The sequence below is a fragment of the Colias eurytheme genome, chromosome 4 (assembly GCF_061535395.1).
Source record: "Colias eurytheme isolate Ceu_HAF_F1 chromosome 4, ilColEury1 Martin Lab GWU primary, whole genome shotgun sequence".
Lineage (NCBI taxonomy): Eukaryota > Metazoa > Arthropoda > Insecta > Lepidoptera > Pieridae > Colias > Colias eurytheme.
Window position 1 is genome coordinate 11958827 of NC_142983.1, and position 21510 is coordinate 11980336.

The 21510-nt window shown below is 37.1% G+C and overlaps 1 protein-coding gene across 1 annotated transcript in view; it reads left to right on the plus strand.

Annotated features, from left to right (window-relative positions):
* Window positions 1-1042: 1042 nt before the first annotated feature.
* The window catches only part of LOC149909252 (uncharacterized), a 30395-nt gene continuing 9927 nt past the window's right edge, over window positions 1043-21510 (plus strand). The window contains exons 1-12 of the mRNA XM_090120273.1: window positions 1043-1084; window positions 2679-2795; window positions 3009-3075; window positions 3487-3604; window positions 8453-9110; window positions 9366-9543; window positions 9726-9850; window positions 11380-11519; window positions 11663-12185; window positions 12287-12583; window positions 12816-13003; window positions 13491-13662. Coding sequence (XP_089976399.1) covers window positions 1043-1084; window positions 2679-2795; window positions 3009-3075; window positions 3487-3604; window positions 8453-9110; window positions 9366-9543; window positions 9726-9850; window positions 11380-11519; window positions 11663-12185; window positions 12287-12583; window positions 12816-13003; window positions 13491-13662 — 2625 coding nt within the window. The remainder of the gene's footprint in view (window positions 1085-2678; window positions 2796-3008; window positions 3076-3486; window positions 3605-8452; window positions 9111-9365; window positions 9544-9725; window positions 9851-11379; window positions 11520-11662; window positions 12186-12286; window positions 12584-12815; window positions 13004-13490; window positions 13663-21510) is intronic.

Sequence of the window (21510 nt, forward strand, 5' to 3'; positions counted from 1 at the left end):
CACTACTCTGATCACTATGTCGAATGTTTGTAGTGGGTGTCGAAACCTTATTAAAGGTACTCACTTCCTTAGATGCTCCCTATGTTCTTTAGCGTATAACTTGCAGTGCGCTGGAACCAACGATAAGAGATTTTATGCCATGCTACCTGAAAAGAAGTCTTCTTGGAAATGTCCAGCATGTCTTAGCCAGCGACCCAAACTTGATAACACCAACACGCCAATTCGTAACTGCACTAAGCCCTGTGAGGAGCATGAACGCTCCTAAAATAATAATTCAAAAACACCCGAGTTTTTAAAACAACGCCCTCTAGATGTAATAATTGAAAATCGAATAGTTTTGCTGTTTCCTTAGTTCTAAAATTGGTCACTAGTGGCGCTTTTAAAACTGCAAATTAAATAATAAGCTCAAATCAGAGCGCCATCTAGTAATAGTCTGAAATTTTAGTGCTACGATCTCTAGTATGGCGATTGTGAGTCCAATGGTTATTAGCCAGAATACTTGGAAAGGTTAATTCATAGAATACTAGCGGTTCGCCCCGGCTTCGCCCGTGGTACCTACATGTTTACGTTTTTTTTCATAAAAACTATCCTATCTCTCAAGTTGGATCGAACTGCACATGGTGTGCGAATTTTATTATAATCGGTTAAGTGGTTTAGGAGTCCATTGAGGACAAACATTGTGACACGAGATTTATATATATATTAAGAATATTTGTACAAATTCAACAAACTGCACCATTGCAAATAATACTCATTATCTATTAATTGATCGAGTTAGGCATATATGCAATACTCATTATAATATAATACTCATTATCTATTAATTGATCGAGTTAGGCAATAGGATTACCTATAATATTATCTAAAAAGAAATATTTTTTTTTTCTAATAACTAAAATATTCGTTTAGACTGGGACTTTGCATAGCGTTTGCCTCGGTTTGCCTTCGATACCAACTATTTTGTTTATTTTCATGAGGTATTTTACTTATAATTGTTTCGTTTATTTTAAAGTAATATTATTATGTTACAGATTGAGCTACGATGGATGTTGTGATGTCGGATGTTTTACCATTAAGGATTAAGGTAATTAGTGGCGGACAATATCAATAAATCACACTTTTTCTGGTAATGTCATTTTTGGGTACCTACCTAGTTGTTATATCGCTAATAGTTATAAAGACAAGGGGGACTGTGGTCCCCTAAATTGTTCCATCTTTACGTAAATGACCTTGTTGTCGTACTCAGCAATATGCGTGTTGGTTGCCGGATCGGAGGTATTACATATACCTCCGATCACGGCTATAATATGTAGCATAACATAAGCTATGCCGATGATATGGTATTGCTGGCTCCGACTGCAAGTGCCATTTCTGAGATGCTCAAAGTCTGTGAGACATATTATGTCGCTGCTCACAGCTTGCTTTATAATATTGTGTCTAAATGTAAATGCATTGTTTTTGGGGACTTTGGCAAGCATAGAAAATGTGCGTCTGATATATCCATATATCTATTAACGCGATAACAGTAGAGTTTAAGTATCTCGGACACATGCTAAGTGATGTCCTCAAGGATGATATAGAGCGTGAGCGTAGGGCATTGGCGATCCGAAGTAATATGTTGGCCCGTAGATTTGCCCGTTGTAGTAATCCAGTGAAAATCACGCTTTTTAAAGCCTACTGTCATAATTTCTATACGGGTAGTCTATGGTTTGACTATTCATTCTGATAGATCGCTTAATGACTTACGAGTCAAGTCAATGCGTTTAGAATGCTGTTGGGACTGCCTCGCTACTGCAGTGCGCCTGGAATGTTCGCTAATGCGCAAACTGACGATTTCTGGGCGATAATACGCAAAAAATAGCGTCTACTTTTGATAGAGTGCGGGGCAGTCGCAACGGTCTCATGACGGTAATTTCGGAGAGATATATGTCATCTTTCATGGGACACTTTGTGCGTAAACTTGTCCATTCAAAGCGGCCGCGGCGGGTTAACGCATAGGGTGCCCCGTCAACTGATGTATATTTACCTACTAACATTAGCTTATAAGTCACGTACTAACATTAATGGTACTCTGTCATCTAAAGGGTTGGCCATATTGCAAAAAAGTCACGAATTTCCCTTCTCTTTCTACAGCCTAGCATCACAGCTAGCATCCTACAGAAAAATATTATCGGCTGAATGCTGATGAAATTATGAAGAATTGCATTAAAATTGAATGTGTCTGGAGAATTCGCTCCATCATCACCAACCGGAGTATGAGGGCTATATAATTAATGATAGAAAACCTTTATACATGCTGTGCCGCGCGGTTTCACCTGCGGGCGAACTCGCGGGCAATATCAAGTATTTCTATAGCTCACGTATTATTCTGATGTAGGCGACTTTGTTTTATAAGCGACGATAGCGACTTTGTTTTATACTACCTATGTGATAGGATGTCTGACCTATCACATAGGTAGTAGGATAAAACAAAGTCGCTTTCTCTGTCCTTATGTCCCTATGTATGTTTTTAAAGTACCAACGGATATTCATGTGGTTTTTTTAATAGGAATATTATATTTCATCACGCTAACAATAATAGGAGCGGAGCAATGTGGATATTAAACCGTGGTGCACAGCTAGTATTGCATTAACTTTATATATTAAAAATAGTAAAGAATAGCATTTTTGCTTTGCAGGAGTTTGTGAATGTCGTTCAGAAAAGTGATCCCGCGGACGTCGAGGACGCTCTGCCGGGCTGGGTGCGGCGTTGTCTGCTCCACCTGGTGACCGGACACGCCGACCCCTCACTAGAGGTATACTTTCCAATTAAATGCAATATAATAAAATCAATCTGTGCTCTAAGACGTTGCTTCATACCTCCTCGCGTTCCTGAGCAAAAGAGACTTGACAGACGGACAGACAAGGAAGTGATTCTATAGAGGTTGAGTTTTTTCTTTTGTTTTGCTAGAAAATAATTTAAGAAAAAAAAAGCAACTTTGTAAATACACACCTACGTAAATTTACAGAAATCGACTTATTGGAATGACAAGCCAGATCTTCTTATACAAACCTTTCTCGAATCATTGCAAACTGGTAAGTATATACGGGGTATTTTTTCAAAGTGTTTTTACTTATTTAAATTTACACACGCTTTTCTACTCGTATTATGTTTTTGTGTGCATCAAGTGTTTGATTTAGTATCAACGACTGCGCGTACTTTGATCTATTTGTCCATACATCACTAAGAGTCTTAAGAGTGATTTAATTCATTTTTATACAGTGATGATTCTCGTACAATACCTATGTATACTGTTTTGACTTTTAGTATCAAATCTGTTATTGTCGTAAAATAATCTGGCAATACTGTCATGTCATGGAGTAAGGTGACGATTTTGGTATCTTTGAATCTTGCCAAAGAAGTTTCACTTCTGATCCATGGCCATGTGCTCGGCACACACGCTCTTTTTTTTTCTTAAATTCCCGATACTACCTATTTAATTACAGGCATATGGGGTGACGGTTCTGTCTTAACCGAGGTGCTTTTATCTATTCTGGAAAAGAAATCAGTTGAATTATTACTAAGTGATTACTGCGAAACTTACCTTGACGCCTTTGCTACTGTGTGAGTACGGGTACATTTTTTTTACCTGATTTTTAGTAGTTAGACCCGTTATCATTACTATTTAAGGTGGATGTTCCGCCCGTCCCTCCATACATTTTTGATGACGTCTAAACACTTAATACAGACACTATTTCTTTAAAACTAATCATTTTATCACTTCTCTACAATGAAATGTGTCCGCGTTCGACCTTTTTAATCAATAACTTACATTATTTACTTAGAAAAACAACAGTGAAATACCGGCAAAATTTGACACTTCTACAGTAGTGTGCGTGACTTTTGCCAAGCGAAACACGACATCTAGCGCGTCAATGTCTAAACGAAAGGCGATGTTTAGACATTGACGCGCTAGATGTCGTGCATTCGCGTTCGTTATCTTATACATCTAATCTAATATATATTATAAAGGCGAAAGTTTGTATGGATGTTTGTTACTCTTTCACGTAAAAACTACTGAACCGATTACAATGAAATTTAGCACACATATAGAGGGTAACTAGTAGTTTTTATCCCGGAAATCCCACGGGAACGGGAACTATGCGGGTTTTCCTTTGCAAACGCGGGCGAAGCCGCGGGCGGAAATCTAGTAATTCTAATAAATCAAAGTTCTATGTGTAATAATTGAGTAATTTCATTTCCAATCGTTCAAAGAAAATAACAATAAAATAAAATAAAACTAATGACCTTAGAAACTATGTTTTTTTTTGTAAACAATTTATTACTCATTATTGTTCGTCCGTCGTAGGTCTGTAAACTGTATTGTACACTGAAGGTAAATGGTACTGTAGGTACTTTAGTTCGGCGTCGTCGTCGGCTTGATATAAAATTACATTCTTGATTTCATTGACACGCGCTATGATTTGCGCGCGGAATTTCTTGTGTTGTGAATTTATTTTTGTATGCTATGCATTTTAATTGATTCAAATTGCAATATTTCTCTAGTATGCATTTGAGACTATATTGTAAATTGTAATAATTGATCGTGGGTATAGTAATTAATTATTCTAATAACGCAATTAGTAATATATGTATTTTCGGTGGGATTCAAAACAAAAAATTGGCCCGTGATTTTTATGAAATTTCACCACATTGCAAATCACATCAATCATAGTTCATACACATGTATGACGAAAGTGATTAGTATTGTGGCTAACATTGACTCATCAGTTCATCACTGAAACCAGTGATAAATCAGTACCTATATCATATTGTGTTTGAATATTTTTAAACAATGATATAAGTATACAATTATTATAAATCGGTAAACTATCAAAGTAATCACAAACTTGCAAACATTGGCAAAATATGCTTTTCCGAATTTTCAGACAGACACACAATTTTATTAGTTTGTTTTAGCAAAGTAGGTACCTATACTCTACTCCGTTTACGCCGCGCGTCGCGTCGTCGAAAACGGTGCGCCCAGAAACAAACATACCTAATTACCTAATTCAGTTACAATCCTTTTTTTGTTCCGTAATTTATTGTTTAAATTTATTCTAATATGATTTTTTTTATTCGTCTGCCAGTTCTACCAGATATAAAAAGATAAAATTGAAATATAATTACTGTATCGACAACTCGCTCTGAATCGCGCAAGCGAAATTTTTTTGTTACATAACACATATACAACTTTTCGACATCTCTCATAAGGGGTTCAACGGCCGGCCAGTCGAGTAGACTTGTTTATCGATGGAGGAATCCTACCTTCTTTCCTCCACAGTGGGTAACCCCGACGTGATTTGAACACGCATTCTCCTGATACTATCTAAAAGCAAAACCGTATGTTACTATGTTTTCGTAAAAATGTTTTTCACCTTCCTGGTTATTTTCAAATAATAAATAATAAAATAATAAATAGTGTTATTGTATCCTGTATACGAATTATTCTTACTTGTTGGTTATGAAATGTTCAAATACCTATTGAAATAATATACTGTTACAAAATATCATTAGTGTTATTACTTTTGAGTGAATAGGCATGGATCAGAATATTATAATATGCTACAAACTACTCAAATACATCTTTTGATAAAAAAACAATGGTGTAATGTAATAAAATAAAACTGCGTTTTATTGTTATCAATTTTGACATTATTTATTTTCCAAAATAGTTTACGCCAACAAATATAACTTTTATTTTTATAAAAATCGTTCATAATAAAGCGTAGCAGGTAGCGTTTTGATTACAGCGGCGGCTCGTCCTCAGGAGCGCTGGTGCAGTGAACTCCCATAAATAATTATAATAAAGTTATACCTGCTCATTATTTAAAATCTATCGTAAAAAACCCAATACTAATATCAATAAAATAAGTTACCTTTATACTTCTATACAAATATTATAAAGAGGAAAGGTTTATTTGTATGTATGTATGTACTATGTATGTATGTATGGTTTTCATGCACTTTCATGCATTTTCATGTACTATGTATGTATGTATGGTTTTCATGCATAAACTACTGGAGCGATTTTGATGAAATTTGGCACAGATAACCTTTAGACCCTGAGAAAGAACATAGGCTACCTTTTATTGCGAAATATGTACCACGGGCGAAGCCGGGGCGGACTGCTAGTTACAAATAAAATACATACATCATTACATACACTTGTTCATTTCATAAATAACGCGCGAAACGGAGCTTACGGAGCGCTCTCGATTGCGCGCGCTCCTATGAAACAACATTCAGTACATTGTCTAAATAAGAAATCCAATAAGAGTGCAAGAGAAATTTCGCCACAGTCCTGCGCGTGCAACAAAAGATTTACTATGGAAAAATAGCCATTTTTGGAGCGCCGCGGCCGCTCGCACGCAACGTTGCCGCATCGCATGACAGCAGCAATTGCGCGCGACGTTGTCACTCCTATATTATAAACAAACACTGTGGATACCTACGCTCGCGAATGCAAATTCGGTGATTTACTAATTTTTGATAATCATTGATTTCGTTTTGAAATAGCCTGTACTTTGTAATTTTTAGTGTTATAGACATTTATAAAATGTGGTGCTCATTTGTTTTTGTAATAAATTATCCCGCTAACGCTATTGTATTTTCGTTGTTTTATTTCAAGTGAACACCCATACAATTTTGTCACGAGCCGCCTCTAGCCTCTGGGTGAAATCAACCAGTCAAATGATTTTTGCTCTAATTGTATTTTGGTAGTAGTTTGTTTAGAGTTTACATTACCATTGTTTAATTTTTATTTTGTACTAGTGGTCCGCCCCGGCTTCGCCCGTGGTACATATTTCGCAATAAAAGGTAGCCTATGTCCTTTCTCGGGTATCAAAATATCTCCATACCAAATTTCATGCAAATTGGTTCAGCAGTTTAGGCGTGATTGAGTAACAGACAGACAGACAGAGTTACTTTCGCATTTATAATATTAGTAAGGATTTGCAGTAAAATCAAAAAGTGAAAAACTTCATTAGGTATACTGTACGACACCTCGCTCTGAATCGCGCAAGTGAATTTTTTTCGCTGCAGAGCACATATACAACTTTCCGACTATCTTCATTGAGGCCGGACGGCCAATCGAGTATGTCGAGAAACTTCACTTATTCGATGGAGGTATTCCATCTTCCTTCCTCCACAGTTGTGTGACCCCGACGTGCATTGAACACGCAGCTTTCTGATACTAGTAGCTAAAATCAAAACCTATATTTTCTGTGATCAAAACCATATTTTTACCTACTACCTATATTTTACTAAAAGTCGAGTGCGTCGAAATCGTAAATATGTTTTTCACCTTCCTGGTTTTTTTTCCATAGTAAATAGTGTTTTAGATTTGTTGTTGTATATTCATACATTATTCAATTATTCTTACTTGTTGGTTATAAAATGTACATATATTGAAATAATTTACTTTTACAAATCATTAGTGATATTAGTTTTGAGTGAAAATGCTTGGATCAGCATAATATTACATATTATATCATATATGCTACTTCAAATATGTACAATGTACATGTTTTGATAAAAAAAAAAAACAATAGTGTAATGTAATAAAATAAAACTGCGTTTTATTGTAATCAATTTTGACATTATTTATTTCTCAAAATTACAATAAAATAGTTTACGCCAACAAATATAACTTTTATTTTTATAACAATCCTACTTCCTACCAATGCGAAAGTTTGTTAGGGTGTTTCACGCAAATACTACTGAACCGATTACAATGAAATTTAGCACACATATAGAACGTAACTTGGACACATTGAATAGGTTTTATCCCGGAAATCCCACGGGAACGGGAACTATGCGGGTTTTTTTTGTAAATGCGGGCGGAACACAGACATATATTAATATATGTCTGTGGGGCGGAAAGCTATTCGTTCATAATATAAACCGTAGCAGGTGGCGTTTTGAAGTTTTGTCTACCCATACAGAAAAATGGAAAACTTGTTTTACATTCACGCCATCTAGAGTTAAATCTTTATCATTTTTGTATACGTCTGTGTGTGTAAACGACCCTGTATGCAATGACAGATGTTATAACGCATATTTTTACCGAATTGGGTGGATTTTAAGGCAATGATATGACATATTTCAATAAAATATAATATTCAGTAACCGCCATGACTATTCCTACGACTTTTAAAGGTTTTCCAATTACGCAAAAACTCAAATAAATTAGAAATGTAGAATTCAGCGCCATCTAGCGGGTCATTGGCTGGGAACAGACCGTAGCATTCACCTTAAGTAGATACTTCAGTTACAAACACATAAATTAGTAGGAAAAAAAATTAGAATTAATAAAAAAAAAAATATATTTTCTAGGATTCGATTCTTATTTAGGTAAGTACCTATAGTCTATACTATTCACACTTATATTATTAATCGTTTATATTTCAGTTCTGAAGGAATAGGCTTTACAAACTCACAGTTGAGTACCACCAAATTAGAGGAGTTTCTGAGATTCTCGAAAAAGTACAAAATCTTTTTTGAAAAGTTTTTCATCGAAAATAATCAAACCAAAAATAAAGCAGCCAGTGCTTCCGGTGTAATTGCCAAAAGATTGACCGATCGATTGAAAGCGGGCTTTAAAGATACGAAATTTTACTGGCAAACCTTATCTAAGGCTATTGTTAATAATATTGAGTCTGAGCGACAGAATAGAGGCAAAGTCTTTAAGGCCATCGAGATACATATATTAATACTTAAGTTTTTGAAGGCCAATAACGAAATCGTTATATGTAATTACAAATCTGGCTTCGAAGACTTCTTAAATACGACATGCAATGCTTATTTCTTACAATCCGACAACAAGAATATGGAAGCGGCCGTTTTGGGAGCATTACTTAGTTTTTATGTGGATTTGCAGAATATAGACGGGTTATTAACCAAAGTGAAGGATCACGGATTAGATTCACTTTACTCAGTTTATGATAAAGTGGTACGGGCATGGCTCGAAAGCGAGGCGGCTAGTCGCTGCCTCGTCGACCTTGTGTTTGAGTTAGCGAAATTCTTCACTGAAGAGGAACTGGATCTTATGTTTAAATCCTTCGAAAAGGTAAGCACTTTTGTGACCGACTTATTTTTAAAAATTTTACTCTAGTTGAGTCCACGTACTTACAAGTGTATATTATGTACTTATAAATATTGTTTGATTGAAAACCATTACGTTACTAATTGTTACAATTATTGATTTTATGAAATACATATATTATGAATGATAACACTCTCTGTCTTACGAATAGTCTTTTGCAAAAGTATTACCTAGCTTTACTCATTTAACTAAGTAACAAAAATGTACAATATTTTTCAGTTACCTTTACCGGTGGTGCAGTGGTGCACGTCGGCGGGCCTGTCCCTGCCGCACTGCAGCGGCGCGGCGGCGAGGTGGCTGCGCGCCGACCTGCTCGAGCGCACGCTCGGCGCGCCCGAAACTCACCCCCTGGGACCAGCAGCTATCAAAATCATTCTGGAATGTCTTGCGCGTGATGGTAAACTTCATAATATTTCATTTAAAAGTAAATGTATGCTCTGCATATTTCTGGACTCTTGGCCAGTGGTGACTATAGATAGGTATATAACAGCGGATACGTGAAGCATTCTGCCTGGAAATTGTAGTACGATTAGAACCATATCGAACGTGTGATACGTTTATACGTCTATTATGTTTCAGAAACGCTGCTAACTGCGAGTGCTATTGACACGTTATTATCGCCAAATGTGACTCTGGTGACCGATTGCCCCGCCCTCGCATTGTCTCTACTTCTCCATACTTTCGAACTTCATCTGACAGTTCAGGTGAGACGTCTATATTGTCGTGGTCTAGACTCTAGTCTATCAAATGTATTGATGTGAAACTTCTTTATCGGGGTTGGAAAAAATTTAGTGTAACATTTTTTCGTTACGCGTGACATTTTTCCGTTACGCGCCATTTTTTTCTTATCCCTATCACGCGTGATTCGACATATTTCTGTAAAGTAAATTATTTTTTGAAAAATAAGGTCATAAAGAATTTTCACTTCTTACGTGTGTACACTAGTACACGCACACATTTTTTGAAGTGAAACTTCTTTAACGGGGTTGGAAAAAAATTTAGTGTAACATTTTCTCGTTACGCGTGACATTTTTCCGTTACGCGCCATCTTTTTCTTATCCCTACCACGCGTGATTCGACGTGTTTCTGTAAAGTTGCATATAGTAAATTATTTTTTGAAAAATAAGGTCATCCAGAAGTTTCACTTCTTACGTGTGCACACTAGTACACGCACACATTTTTTTGTTTTTCTACTTTCAATAAATCTTAGAGTAAAATGACATTTATAGAACGTTTATAATATAATATAATATTATTGTTAGATGTATATTTTTGTCGATCAATAGCAGTGTCAACTGTCATTATAGTTGTAAGAAACTTATTCCTATTGGAACATGTTTAGCGGTCGAATCCTTGTCGAATCCAATAAAATGCCTTCCTTCGAATCGTGGCGCATTCCTACGGATCGAATCGTCCCACGTTGTTTATTCAACTAACGTCCAAACCAAATGTTAAGGCTTTGTTCGGTCTATTAAGTAGACGGTTTATGTAAAGTTTGTACAAAATCGGTAGTGCGGTACTTCATTCAGCACATTTTGTGTAACAAATGAATTTGATAGAACTCGATAAATAGCGGACCATTTTGCAAATGCCACATGCTGTCAACAGTCAAACTGAACCTTCTATCAGACGAGGATTTTTGAATTTGACAAAATTGAAACTTTTTTCAGTGTTGATAGTAAAAGTATGTAGTCATGTCATTCATGCGGTCATTTCATTTTGGCCTGGCTTCGAATTCGAATTATTGCTTTCTGTTGTGTTCTAACGTACTATGTAGCCGTCGGTGTTTCATGTCGTGTAGCGAAGCGCGTACCGGGCTGCTAGTTATTTATATAAGTACCTACATAAATATGTATAATTTTTTATTTATTATTTTTCTATTAAGAATACTTGGGGCGTGGCGTGCCGCGTGATACAATAGAAACCCGAAGCCAAAAACATAGTTTTTAGAATTTTTATCTGTTTGTATATCTGTAGGTATGTTTGTACCTATGTATGGCCGGGCTAAACTCAAAAAGATACTGCATGGATTTACTTTAAATTTGGTACCTACAGAGATAGCTTGAGACCTGAGGAAGGACATAGAATAGGATTTTATCCCGAAAATCCCACGGGAACGGGAACTATGCGGGTTTTAGCAAGTGATACATATTTTCGTTCTGTAGGAACTAATATTAATTTCATAAATGTAAACAAACTTTGATACTTATGAATTTAAATGAACGATGCAAAGGTGGGGGACAACGATGAGAGCGCGCGACGCCTGCAGCAGTGCGCGGAGGCGTGCGCGGCGCGCGCGCGGTTGCCGCACCGCGCCGCCGGCCAGTTCGCGCGCGGCGCCGCTGCCGCGCTGCAGCGCCGGCTCGCACTTCTGTGAGTGACCAATTTCTTTGGTGGCTTTTGTCTGCAATTGCTTTTGTGCAGTGTCGGTTCACACCATTAATTTCACATCTAAAATTTAATAATTTTCCGATCTATTATTTTGATTGATTATCTGAGCGCATTTGTCATTTCAGCGAATATCCTTATGATGAGATTTTCGTGAATCATTTGGCGGAATTGAGTTTCTATATAACGGATTATTTCAACCGAACCACAGAAAACGATACGATAGGAGAGATCCACGAAATACTTTTTGAAAATCCAACAGATTATAAATGTTCAACTACGGTGCGAACCTTCGCCCTCGTCAAAGACTGCATCTTAGGGCTTTTGAACTGTCCCACGGAAGCGGAGGACGAGTCTCTCGGCTTCCGTCGCGAAGGAATAATGCCAATTCTGGACGGGAACGAGGAAATATACCTGAGGAAGAAGGATATCGAAATATTTATCCGGAATGTAATTTTCCGCGGGCTGTATTTGCTGAAGGCAGCGAGCAACATAGACAAAGCGAAAGATTTCGCGCAGGGCGCGTGGTCGCCGGCGGTGCAGCGGCTCGTGCGCACCTGCGTGGACTTCGCGCGCGACTACGCCGTGCTGCGCTCGCTGCACGAGGTGCACCCCAACAGCTCGGCCTACTTCATCTACACCAAGCCGCTGGTGAGAATCGCATTCTTGATCCCTTGCATGTATTCCTTGCGAAAAAAATAAAATTCGTTTCGTTGTAACGAAACTTACACGGTTAATGTTATTTGTTTCAGATGCCGTTAGATGATATTCTTGAAAAGGGAGAACACTGGGCGGGTCATCTTTTATATAAAATAGAAAACGAAGGTTGTAAAGATTTTTTCGTATCGGTAGTTAAATTATTGACCGACCTTTCGAATAAGTACGGCTACTACTACGCATACGCCCGCTCCAAAAGATTGTACAAAGTCGCCAAAAGAGCACGAACAAATTTTCTAAACAAGGAGTATATACAGAGAACGTTTTACTACAAGGATGAATCGGAGTTAAAGGAAATGATTCAATCGAATGGATATTTTCACAGAATTCAGGTAAATTACAAAAATGAATTCGTAATTTCGGACTTCGTACCTACCGTATTATGCGCTGCGATCATACGCAACATATCATACGTCAACAGTAGGAATGCGACCTACGAATCGTCATACAGTATAAATGAGAATCTTAAAACGCGAGGCATATCGCGTGTATATTACAACCACTTACGACATATCGACATAGCGACACAGATTAAATAAAATGATGCACAAAGACGCGTTCCAGATGTGCGCGACCGACACGGCATCGGACACGAGAAACGCGCAGGCCGCGCGCGTGGTGGCGGCGCGCACCGCCGCGATGCGCCTGTGGCGCCGCCAGCCCGACGCCGACCTGCCCAACGTCGACCTGTTCGACATTTACCAGCCCGACGACCCTCGCCATCCCGACGGCCACAGCGCGCTGCCCGACGGGTACGAGTGCCGAAAATTGCGTGGGGTGTCCCTTTAGAAACATAAAACCGAAAGAATATTATTAAAATTTAAAATTTATTAATATAGCAGAACACGTGGCTTCGAATCTCATTTCTCTTGATCGAATTTTTTCTATTCTTTAAAAATTTATAATTATTATCTGGTACCTACCTAGTTGTCGTGGCCATATCGTAGATTTGCTCACTTCATGAAATACTCGATAATTTCATGAAATGATCGCATTTCATGACGTGGGCAACTTCTTGGGCAACTTGGTTTGACTAGTAACTAGTTCATTCGTATCTAATAAATAATAATTCGTCACTCTATTACTTGAAAAGCCTGATCGGGTGAACTCCTGACGGGTGTATCTGAGGGAGAAAGGTATAGACATCAATTAAGTTTTCACTTCTGCCGTGGCCCGTGGCCCGTAGGGTAATAACCACTACCTCTATCGCTTTGTACATTTGTCTATTATGACCGTCAGGCGAGCTTCGGACATGGAGTGGGAAGCGATATTGAGCCACAGCTCCCGGCTGTGGTACGTGTACTACAAAGACCGCAGCGACTCCATGAGATGGTTGAGGTCCGCGACGCAGCTGGCGGTGCAGCAGGCGCTGGCCGCGCTGGCGCGAGAGCCGGGGCGCATCACCGCTAAGGTGCGCCTCCCGACCTAGATCGTTCTTTCTGACCGGATAACTGTTAAGCGCATCACACACGGTGAAGATAATGTAAAATATATATTATCTTAAAGCATATTTCCGATTATCTCGCCATACAAATCCTATGAGCCATAACACACGACGAAGATAATATATATTTTACCTTCAATATCTTAAGATACCAAGCGATAAGCCATCTATAGGCCGGGAGATACTGACACATAATTTCGGGTCATTTGTAACAGGATGGCGGTTCTACAGGGGTCTTAGTACGCAATGACAAAAAGAATTAAGTCTTACAATCGTCCGCCCCATGTTTGCAATCTGCGATATTTTTTTCTTGGTAGAATTGTATACAAACAAACAGAATATAATGATCCCATACTGTAAAAAAATTATTTTACGTATTGTACAGTCGTATTTTTGAGAGAGAGGGAGCTGCAGTGCTATTGTTTACATCGAGCTGCTGACAAATTGTGATTTTAAAAATAATAAAGTGATTTAATTGGACAACGAAGTGTTAAAAACGACAATAAATGGACTAATATACAACATATATTGTGGAAGACCAAATACTGTAAGTTGTTTATCGCAAAAACAACGCAAAGTCAACTTGAGTGCAACTTCGAATTTTACCGTGTCAACCCAGCGAATCTCTTGAATACTCTTACTGGTGACAAAAATAAATAGTGGCAATAAGTGTACAATCCACAGATCACAGAAACAAGGGTACAATCCAATGGATCAAATCTAGCTAATCCTAAAAAATAAACGGAAAAAATAACCTAATTGTCGCAATGATTAAGCAAATTAAGTACTGTAGGGCGATAGACCCAGTGGTGGGCGTGGCTAGTGTTGGAGGGATTTGTTATAAAATCAAACTAAAATTACACTAATTAATTTATTACTAAAATCACTGCTATTACACTTTTACTTGCTAATGTTAACTGTTAATGCTATTGTTAATAATTGTTATATTATATGTTAATTATTCTGTTAAATTTTTATGTTATGTTATAATAATATGTTTAATGTTACGCGTCGCGACGGTAATATGTTATTTGGTGGACTGATTGAATTTATGCTAAACGCCGCCCGCGATACCTAGTATTGCTGACTAGGCTGTTCGGTGGTCATTGCACCGAACATGCTCCCGGGCGACAAAGATGACTATGAGATGAAAATGTTACAAAGATTTAAATGATTCAACTATAAGACGTATGAAATATGTTAAAATGTACTAATTAAAATGTTTAAGATTGATGTTTGCTTAATCTAAAAGTAAAATAGTTAGACTTTAAAATAGGATAAACTTAAAATTATTATGTTAAACTTTTAACATCTAAAATTTTATAAATTGTTTAATCTAAAGTAAAGTGTAAAATATGAAAACTTAAAATCCTAACTGTATGTTAGTTAAATATAAAAGTAAAATGTTAAATTCTTAGTCTCTAAGCACACACACTAACACTATCACTAACACTATCACTAACAGTATATTCACAAAATAGTCTCACATTATTCTAGACTTCACAGTAGGTAAGCAACTCATAAATGTCTTTGTAATATGATTCGCCGTCAATAAAAGGTAGAGTTAATTCTTGGGAGAGCTGACTAGTTATTATTTGCAGTTCTAATTTTAACTGTTCTAGGGCCATTAGGTGTAAGTTAATCCATCAGTCCTGGAATCACAGACACAATAGATAATCTATTGTGTCGCGCCCCGATCGGGGCGCTCGGTGGTCAATGGGTTAAACTTCCCATGGTATAAGTCGGTCAAAGTATTAAGAAGCGTATCTTGTATTCGCCTCAATTTGTTTAACATTTGTATGGTGGATATAGTAGTTATAGTGAAATCCTCAAATGATATAATCGATATTAATTGTTTATTCATTGATGTTGCTGCTTTATCTAAGCTCATGAAATGTCGGTTTATTGTTTTATGTTGCTTGGCTATAAGGTCTTCGGTCCGTTGCAAAAGATTATATCGTGCTTCAATTACAGATGTTTGATTTTTTAATAATTCATGTACATGTCTATTGTCTGTCTGTATTAATTCTATGTCCATTCTATATTGTTCCGCGAATCGCTCGTCCAATACGCCGAACAGATTTTTTGCAACATAACCCACACCATTGATAAGGCCGCGCCGCTGTCTCGCGTGCCTGTCGCGTGCGCCTGGCTCACGTGCCTGATTCAGCAAGACGTCGCGTCGTTGTAATATAATAACTCCACCTGTTCATGATGTAATTGTGTTAGGATCATAATATGACATTGTGCATTATTGTCCATACTATCACATGATTTTTGCAAATATTTTATAAACTTTTCGGATGCTTCTACTCCTTCCCAGTAGGGTGACATGTTGTAATACGCTACCATGGTCCATTCATCTTGAATTATTTGCGTATCAGCCACAGAATCGAAATATAGTGACTGATTATTTTTAAATGCTGATGTTGTATAATTTGCACTTGCCGTAGTTAAGATATTTAAAAATAATAAAAATGAAATTGCTAGGGATAAGAAACTTTGTGAGCCTTTCCGTGAGCTGTTTTTAATTTGTTGATGTTGATCTTTGTCTTCCGTTATTTGTTTTTCCGAGCTTACCGGTAAAAGTGATATTTTATTGCAGGGTCTTTTTACTAGCCCATTTTTTGTTTTTAGCGTTACTACTCTGACTAACCCATCGCCACCTGGATGTAACTCGACCACTCTTCCCATAGCCCATTTTCCTGCTGGTAAATTATCGTCATGAATTATCACTATATCATCAATTTTTATGTTATTTTGTTGTTTTTGCCATTTTGCTCTTGCTGATAATTGAATGAGGTATTCTGACTTCCATCTTTTCCAGATGTCATTAGAAAGTTTTGTTACCAGTTGCCATCTCGTTCTAGCGTCTTCTGATGTTTCTATGACTGTAGTACCAGCTCGCCCATGAAGAAAGTGTGCTGGCGTAAGGCAATCTATGTCTTCCACACTCTCAGTTAGCGCGCAAAGCGGACGAGAATTTAAACACGATTCTATACGAGCTAGAAGCGTGCTGTACTCCTCAAATGTTAATTTTTGTTCCCCGATAACTCTCTTCAAATGATGTTTGACACTACGTACTGCTCTTTCCCACAAACCTCCTGCTGTAGGCCAGGCTGGTGCGTTAAAATGCCACTCAATTTTCATATCGGTTATTTCTCTGTAGAAACTGTTGTTGAATATAGATTGCAGCTGTTCGTATTCCTCTGACATGATGCGGTTAGCTTTTACGAAATTTGTACCGTTGTCGCTGTAAATATGTTTAGGTGTTCCTCTTCTAGCAGCCATTCGGCGTAGGGCTGATAAAAATGCTGAGCTCCGACACGATTTCTAAATGTATGGCTTTTGTTACCATGCATACAAATACTACTATATAGCCCTTTGTTGTCCGTACAGATCTTCCTTGGCTGGCCTTCACTTCCACCAATCCTGTATAATCTACCCCTGTATGGTAGAATGGAGGGGCGGGGTTACAGCGTGAATCTGGTAGATCTCCCATAAGTTGGTTTTTTAACTCCGGATTCTGCTTACGACACGTTACACAGCTTCTTATTTGTTTCTTCGTTGTTTTGTATCCACCCAAAATCCAATATTTTCTTCTTAATGTATATAATGTTAATTTAGCGCCTCCATGGAATGTAAGACGATGAGCTTGATCAATTAATAAATATGTTAATCTATGATTATGCGGGATGATTATTGGATGTTTAGTGTCGTAAGGTATGATGCTATTCCTTAACCTTCCCCCGACACGTAAAATATAATTGTCCTTATCTAAAAATGGATTTAAACTTAATAACTTGCTAGTTGAACTTACATGATTATTTATCTGTAAATTATGTAGGTCATTATAAAATTCAGTCTGTTGTACGTGACGTATTATTCGTAATTTTGCTGCATTGCATTCTTGCAATGTAATATGTTTACATATACGTCGATGCTTGCTTTTCGGTGTCAATGCTCTCTGTATCCATGCTAATATTCTTGTTATTTTATTAATTGAATTATATTTTTCTAATAACTTGTCAATTATGCTTTCTTGAATTGTTGTTATAGGTACCGATATGTATGTTTTTGTTTCATGGTTGGTTTCGTAATTTTTACTAACTATATTTTCCAGATAATTATGTTGTGATAGCCACGATGGACCCTTCCACCATAGAGATTTATCCCTTAATTGTGAAACTGTTAGGCCTCTACTAGCCGCATCAGCTGGGTTTTCTGCGCTTTTCACATAACGCCAGCAGTCAGGCAACATTACTTCTTTAATTTTCTTTACACGATTCGATACAAACGTATTCCAACGAGCTTCATCTCCATATATCCATCCTAAAACAACCATAGAATCACACCATCCATACATCTTAATATTGTTTTCATTATAGCATGAAATAACTTTTAACATTAGCTTTGAAAGTAGCTGAGCTCCACATAATTCGAGTCGCGGTAGTGAGACGGACTTGTTGTGTGGTACAAGTTTAGTTTTCGAAGCGATTAAAACAGTTGTATAATTATTTGTTCCCTTTTGAATCCTTCCATAAATTGTTGCTGCGTAAGCCTTTATTGATGCGTCACAGAAACCATGCAATTCGATGAGTCCACCCTTCGAACAGCCTATCCAACGTGGTATATTAATACTGTTGATGTTTTCAATATCCGCTTTTAACTTTGACCATTCACGTTGTATATAAGTTGGTATGACGTCATCCCAATTGAGCTTTTCTTGCCATACGGATTGAAATAATAATTTTAATTTCGTCACTACTGGGGATAACCAGCCTAATGGGTCAAAAATTTTTGAAATTTCAGCCAGGAGTATTCTTTTCGTGATTTTATTTGTGTTATTGAATTTAATGTTGCAATTGAATGTAAACATGTCTTCTGACGAGTCCCATTGTAATCCTAACGTTTTAGTGAACCCTTCAGCTTTGAAACTAAAAATGTTTGTGTCAGCATTTTGTTCGTTATTCAGGCTACTTAATAATTCAGATTCATTTGATGACCATTTCCTTAACGTAAATCCACCTGATTTCAACAATTGATTTAATTGGTAAATTTGTTTTTGACCCTCTTCAATAGTATGTGACCCATGGAGCAGGTCATCCATGTAAAATGACTCAATAACTATATCTGTTACTTCGGGAAATGATACCTTTTCATCCGTTGCTAACCTCCTTAACGTCATCATAGCCAAGAAAGGTGCTGATTTTGTGCCATATGTGACTGTTGTTAGTTGATGTTCTTGTAAACTTTGCTCCGATGAATCTCTCCATATAATTTTTTGAAACCGTTGATCCTCTTCGTGAATTCTGATTTGCCGGTACATTTTTTCGATGTCAGCAGTGTATGCGTACCGAAATTGACGCCATTTTAATATTAGTTTTTGTAGATCTTGTTGTAAATTGGGCCCCTTACACATAATATCATTTAAGCTTTTCCCTGTTGTTGTTTTCGCTGAAGCGTTGAAAACCACCCGAAGTTTGGTTGTGGTGGATTCTTGTCGTAAAACTGAGTGATGTGGTAAAAATATTTCACTTGGTAAATTACTTGCTGATCGACGCATATGATTTAATTGTTGATATTCATGAATAAAATCTCTGTATTGTTGTGCTAGCTCTGGTTGTTTGATGAACTTCTTCTCTAAATTTTTGAATTGTGCTATTGCTAATTCCTTTGTTGACCCCAATTTTTGTTCATACTGTTCAATAAATGGAATTCTTACTTCATATCTTCCGTCTGCTAATCTTCTCGTTGTTTTGTTGTAAAAATCTATACATTTCTGATCCTCTGTTGATAATTCTTCTGTTTCCGTGATTTCCTCCATTTCCCAAAATTGTTTAATGTTGTCCATGTTTGTTAATACAATGTTACATTGAAAAGTATGCACATTACCACATAAAATCCACCCTAAATGTGTTTGTTGAGCGAGTGGTTGTGTTGTGCAGTCTCCTCTAATCATCCCTTCTAAAACAATTGTTGAGTAAATATCTGCTCCAAGCAATAAGTCCACTGGTCTACTTATATTAAAGTCCGGATCTGCTAAATTTATTTTCCTTATGTAATTCCATGTTGGTTTTTCAAATGTTAAACTTGGTAAATTTTTGATTAAATTATTCATGATATATGCTTCTGTGTTGAATTCAAAATTGTTGTATATCGACGCGCATTTAATGTTAATTTTTCCCTTGCAATTGTTTCTGTTTTGTCCAACCCCGAATATAACCCCATGACATGCTTCCCGTTTCAACCCCAATTGTTGTGCACCATTTTCTGTTATAAGTGATATTTGTGACCCTTGATCTATGAGTGCTCGCATTGTTATATATGTACCATCGCTGCTCCGTACTCTTAACATTGCTGTTGAAAGTAAAATTTCTGACACATCATTTTGCGACACGTGTGACATGCCAGCCCCGTTTTTATTCGAAGAATTATTGTTTATTGTTTTGGACATTACTGGCCGTTCTGAGGTCGACGATCGCTGACTTATTGCGTCATGCAAAATCGTATTATGCGCTCGGTTGCATACCCGACACCGATGAAGTGATGAGCAAGGCTTTCCATTATGAGAAAATAGACAATTTATACAAATGTTGAATCTATTCAATGTTTTAAATTTAATTTCATTCGGTTGGTCTAAAAATGTCCTGCATTTGTATAATCCATATTCTAAATTACAGAGAGGGCAAGTTATGTTAATCTTAGATGATAAGTGATATGTTTTCATAATAGGCTTTGGAGAGTGGCGATTTCCAGAGTAGTTTTGCTGGTTGACTGGGTAATTGTTATTTCTCACATAATTTGGTAGACGATTGACTTCTTGAGAATATGTTGGATAGAAATTAGGCTTTATGTAGGAAGGTTTTTGATTGACAGGTTCTGGTTTTCTTCTTGATTGTTCTAACATGGTAAATTTACTCTCTAAATAATCCAAAAAATCTTGTAGGACCGGTAGCTCTCTCGGTTGTTTTAATGATTCCACATAATCGGAATGAAATTCGTTGTCTAATTTGAGCGCTAAAATATGTACTATAATGGGGTCCCAAGAGCTTATGTCGACGTCAAGGTTTTTAATTGCATTTAAGCTCTCCTTTGTGGCATCATACATTTTCTTTAGTTGTACTAGCGATTGAATTTGCATGTTTGGCAGGCCTAAAATCATATTCATATGTGATACAAATATTAGTTTTTTGTTTTCATATCTATGATTCAAAATGTCCCAACATGTTATATAATTCTCCGAACTTATTTGCAAATGCTGAATCAGGCGTTCAGCATCGCCCTTAATTTTGCTTTTTAAATACTGCATTTTCTGTGCATTGGATAAGGTGGGGTTGAGGTGTACTATTTCATTGAATAAATTTTTAAAGGAAACCCATTGCTGATAGTTGCCCGTGAATATTGGTATATCAACTTGTGGTGTAATATGTTCTCTATGGGATACAGACCAAAGCTTGGTGTTGATGGCTTCTTTGAGATGGTCAAAAATACCTTCGTGATGAGTGAAGGCATTTTCATACTCCTGGTCTTGCCCATCTAAAATACTATCAATCTCCCAGTGCAGTGTGTCTATTACGCCCCATCGCGAGTTTAATTGCTGTAGTACATCCTCAAATTTCCATTTAGTGCTAATGTTTTCTAAATCAATGCTGTTCACTGTTCTCATTAAAGCTTTAAAATTAATAGCCTGCCTATGCAACATCTCTTTCAATTTACTTGACCCTATTGAAATGGGTGCGGGTGAAATTTCACCTTGTTCAGCCTGTATATTTGTTTTGTAAATGCCCTCCATGATGTTGTTAGTTAAAAAAA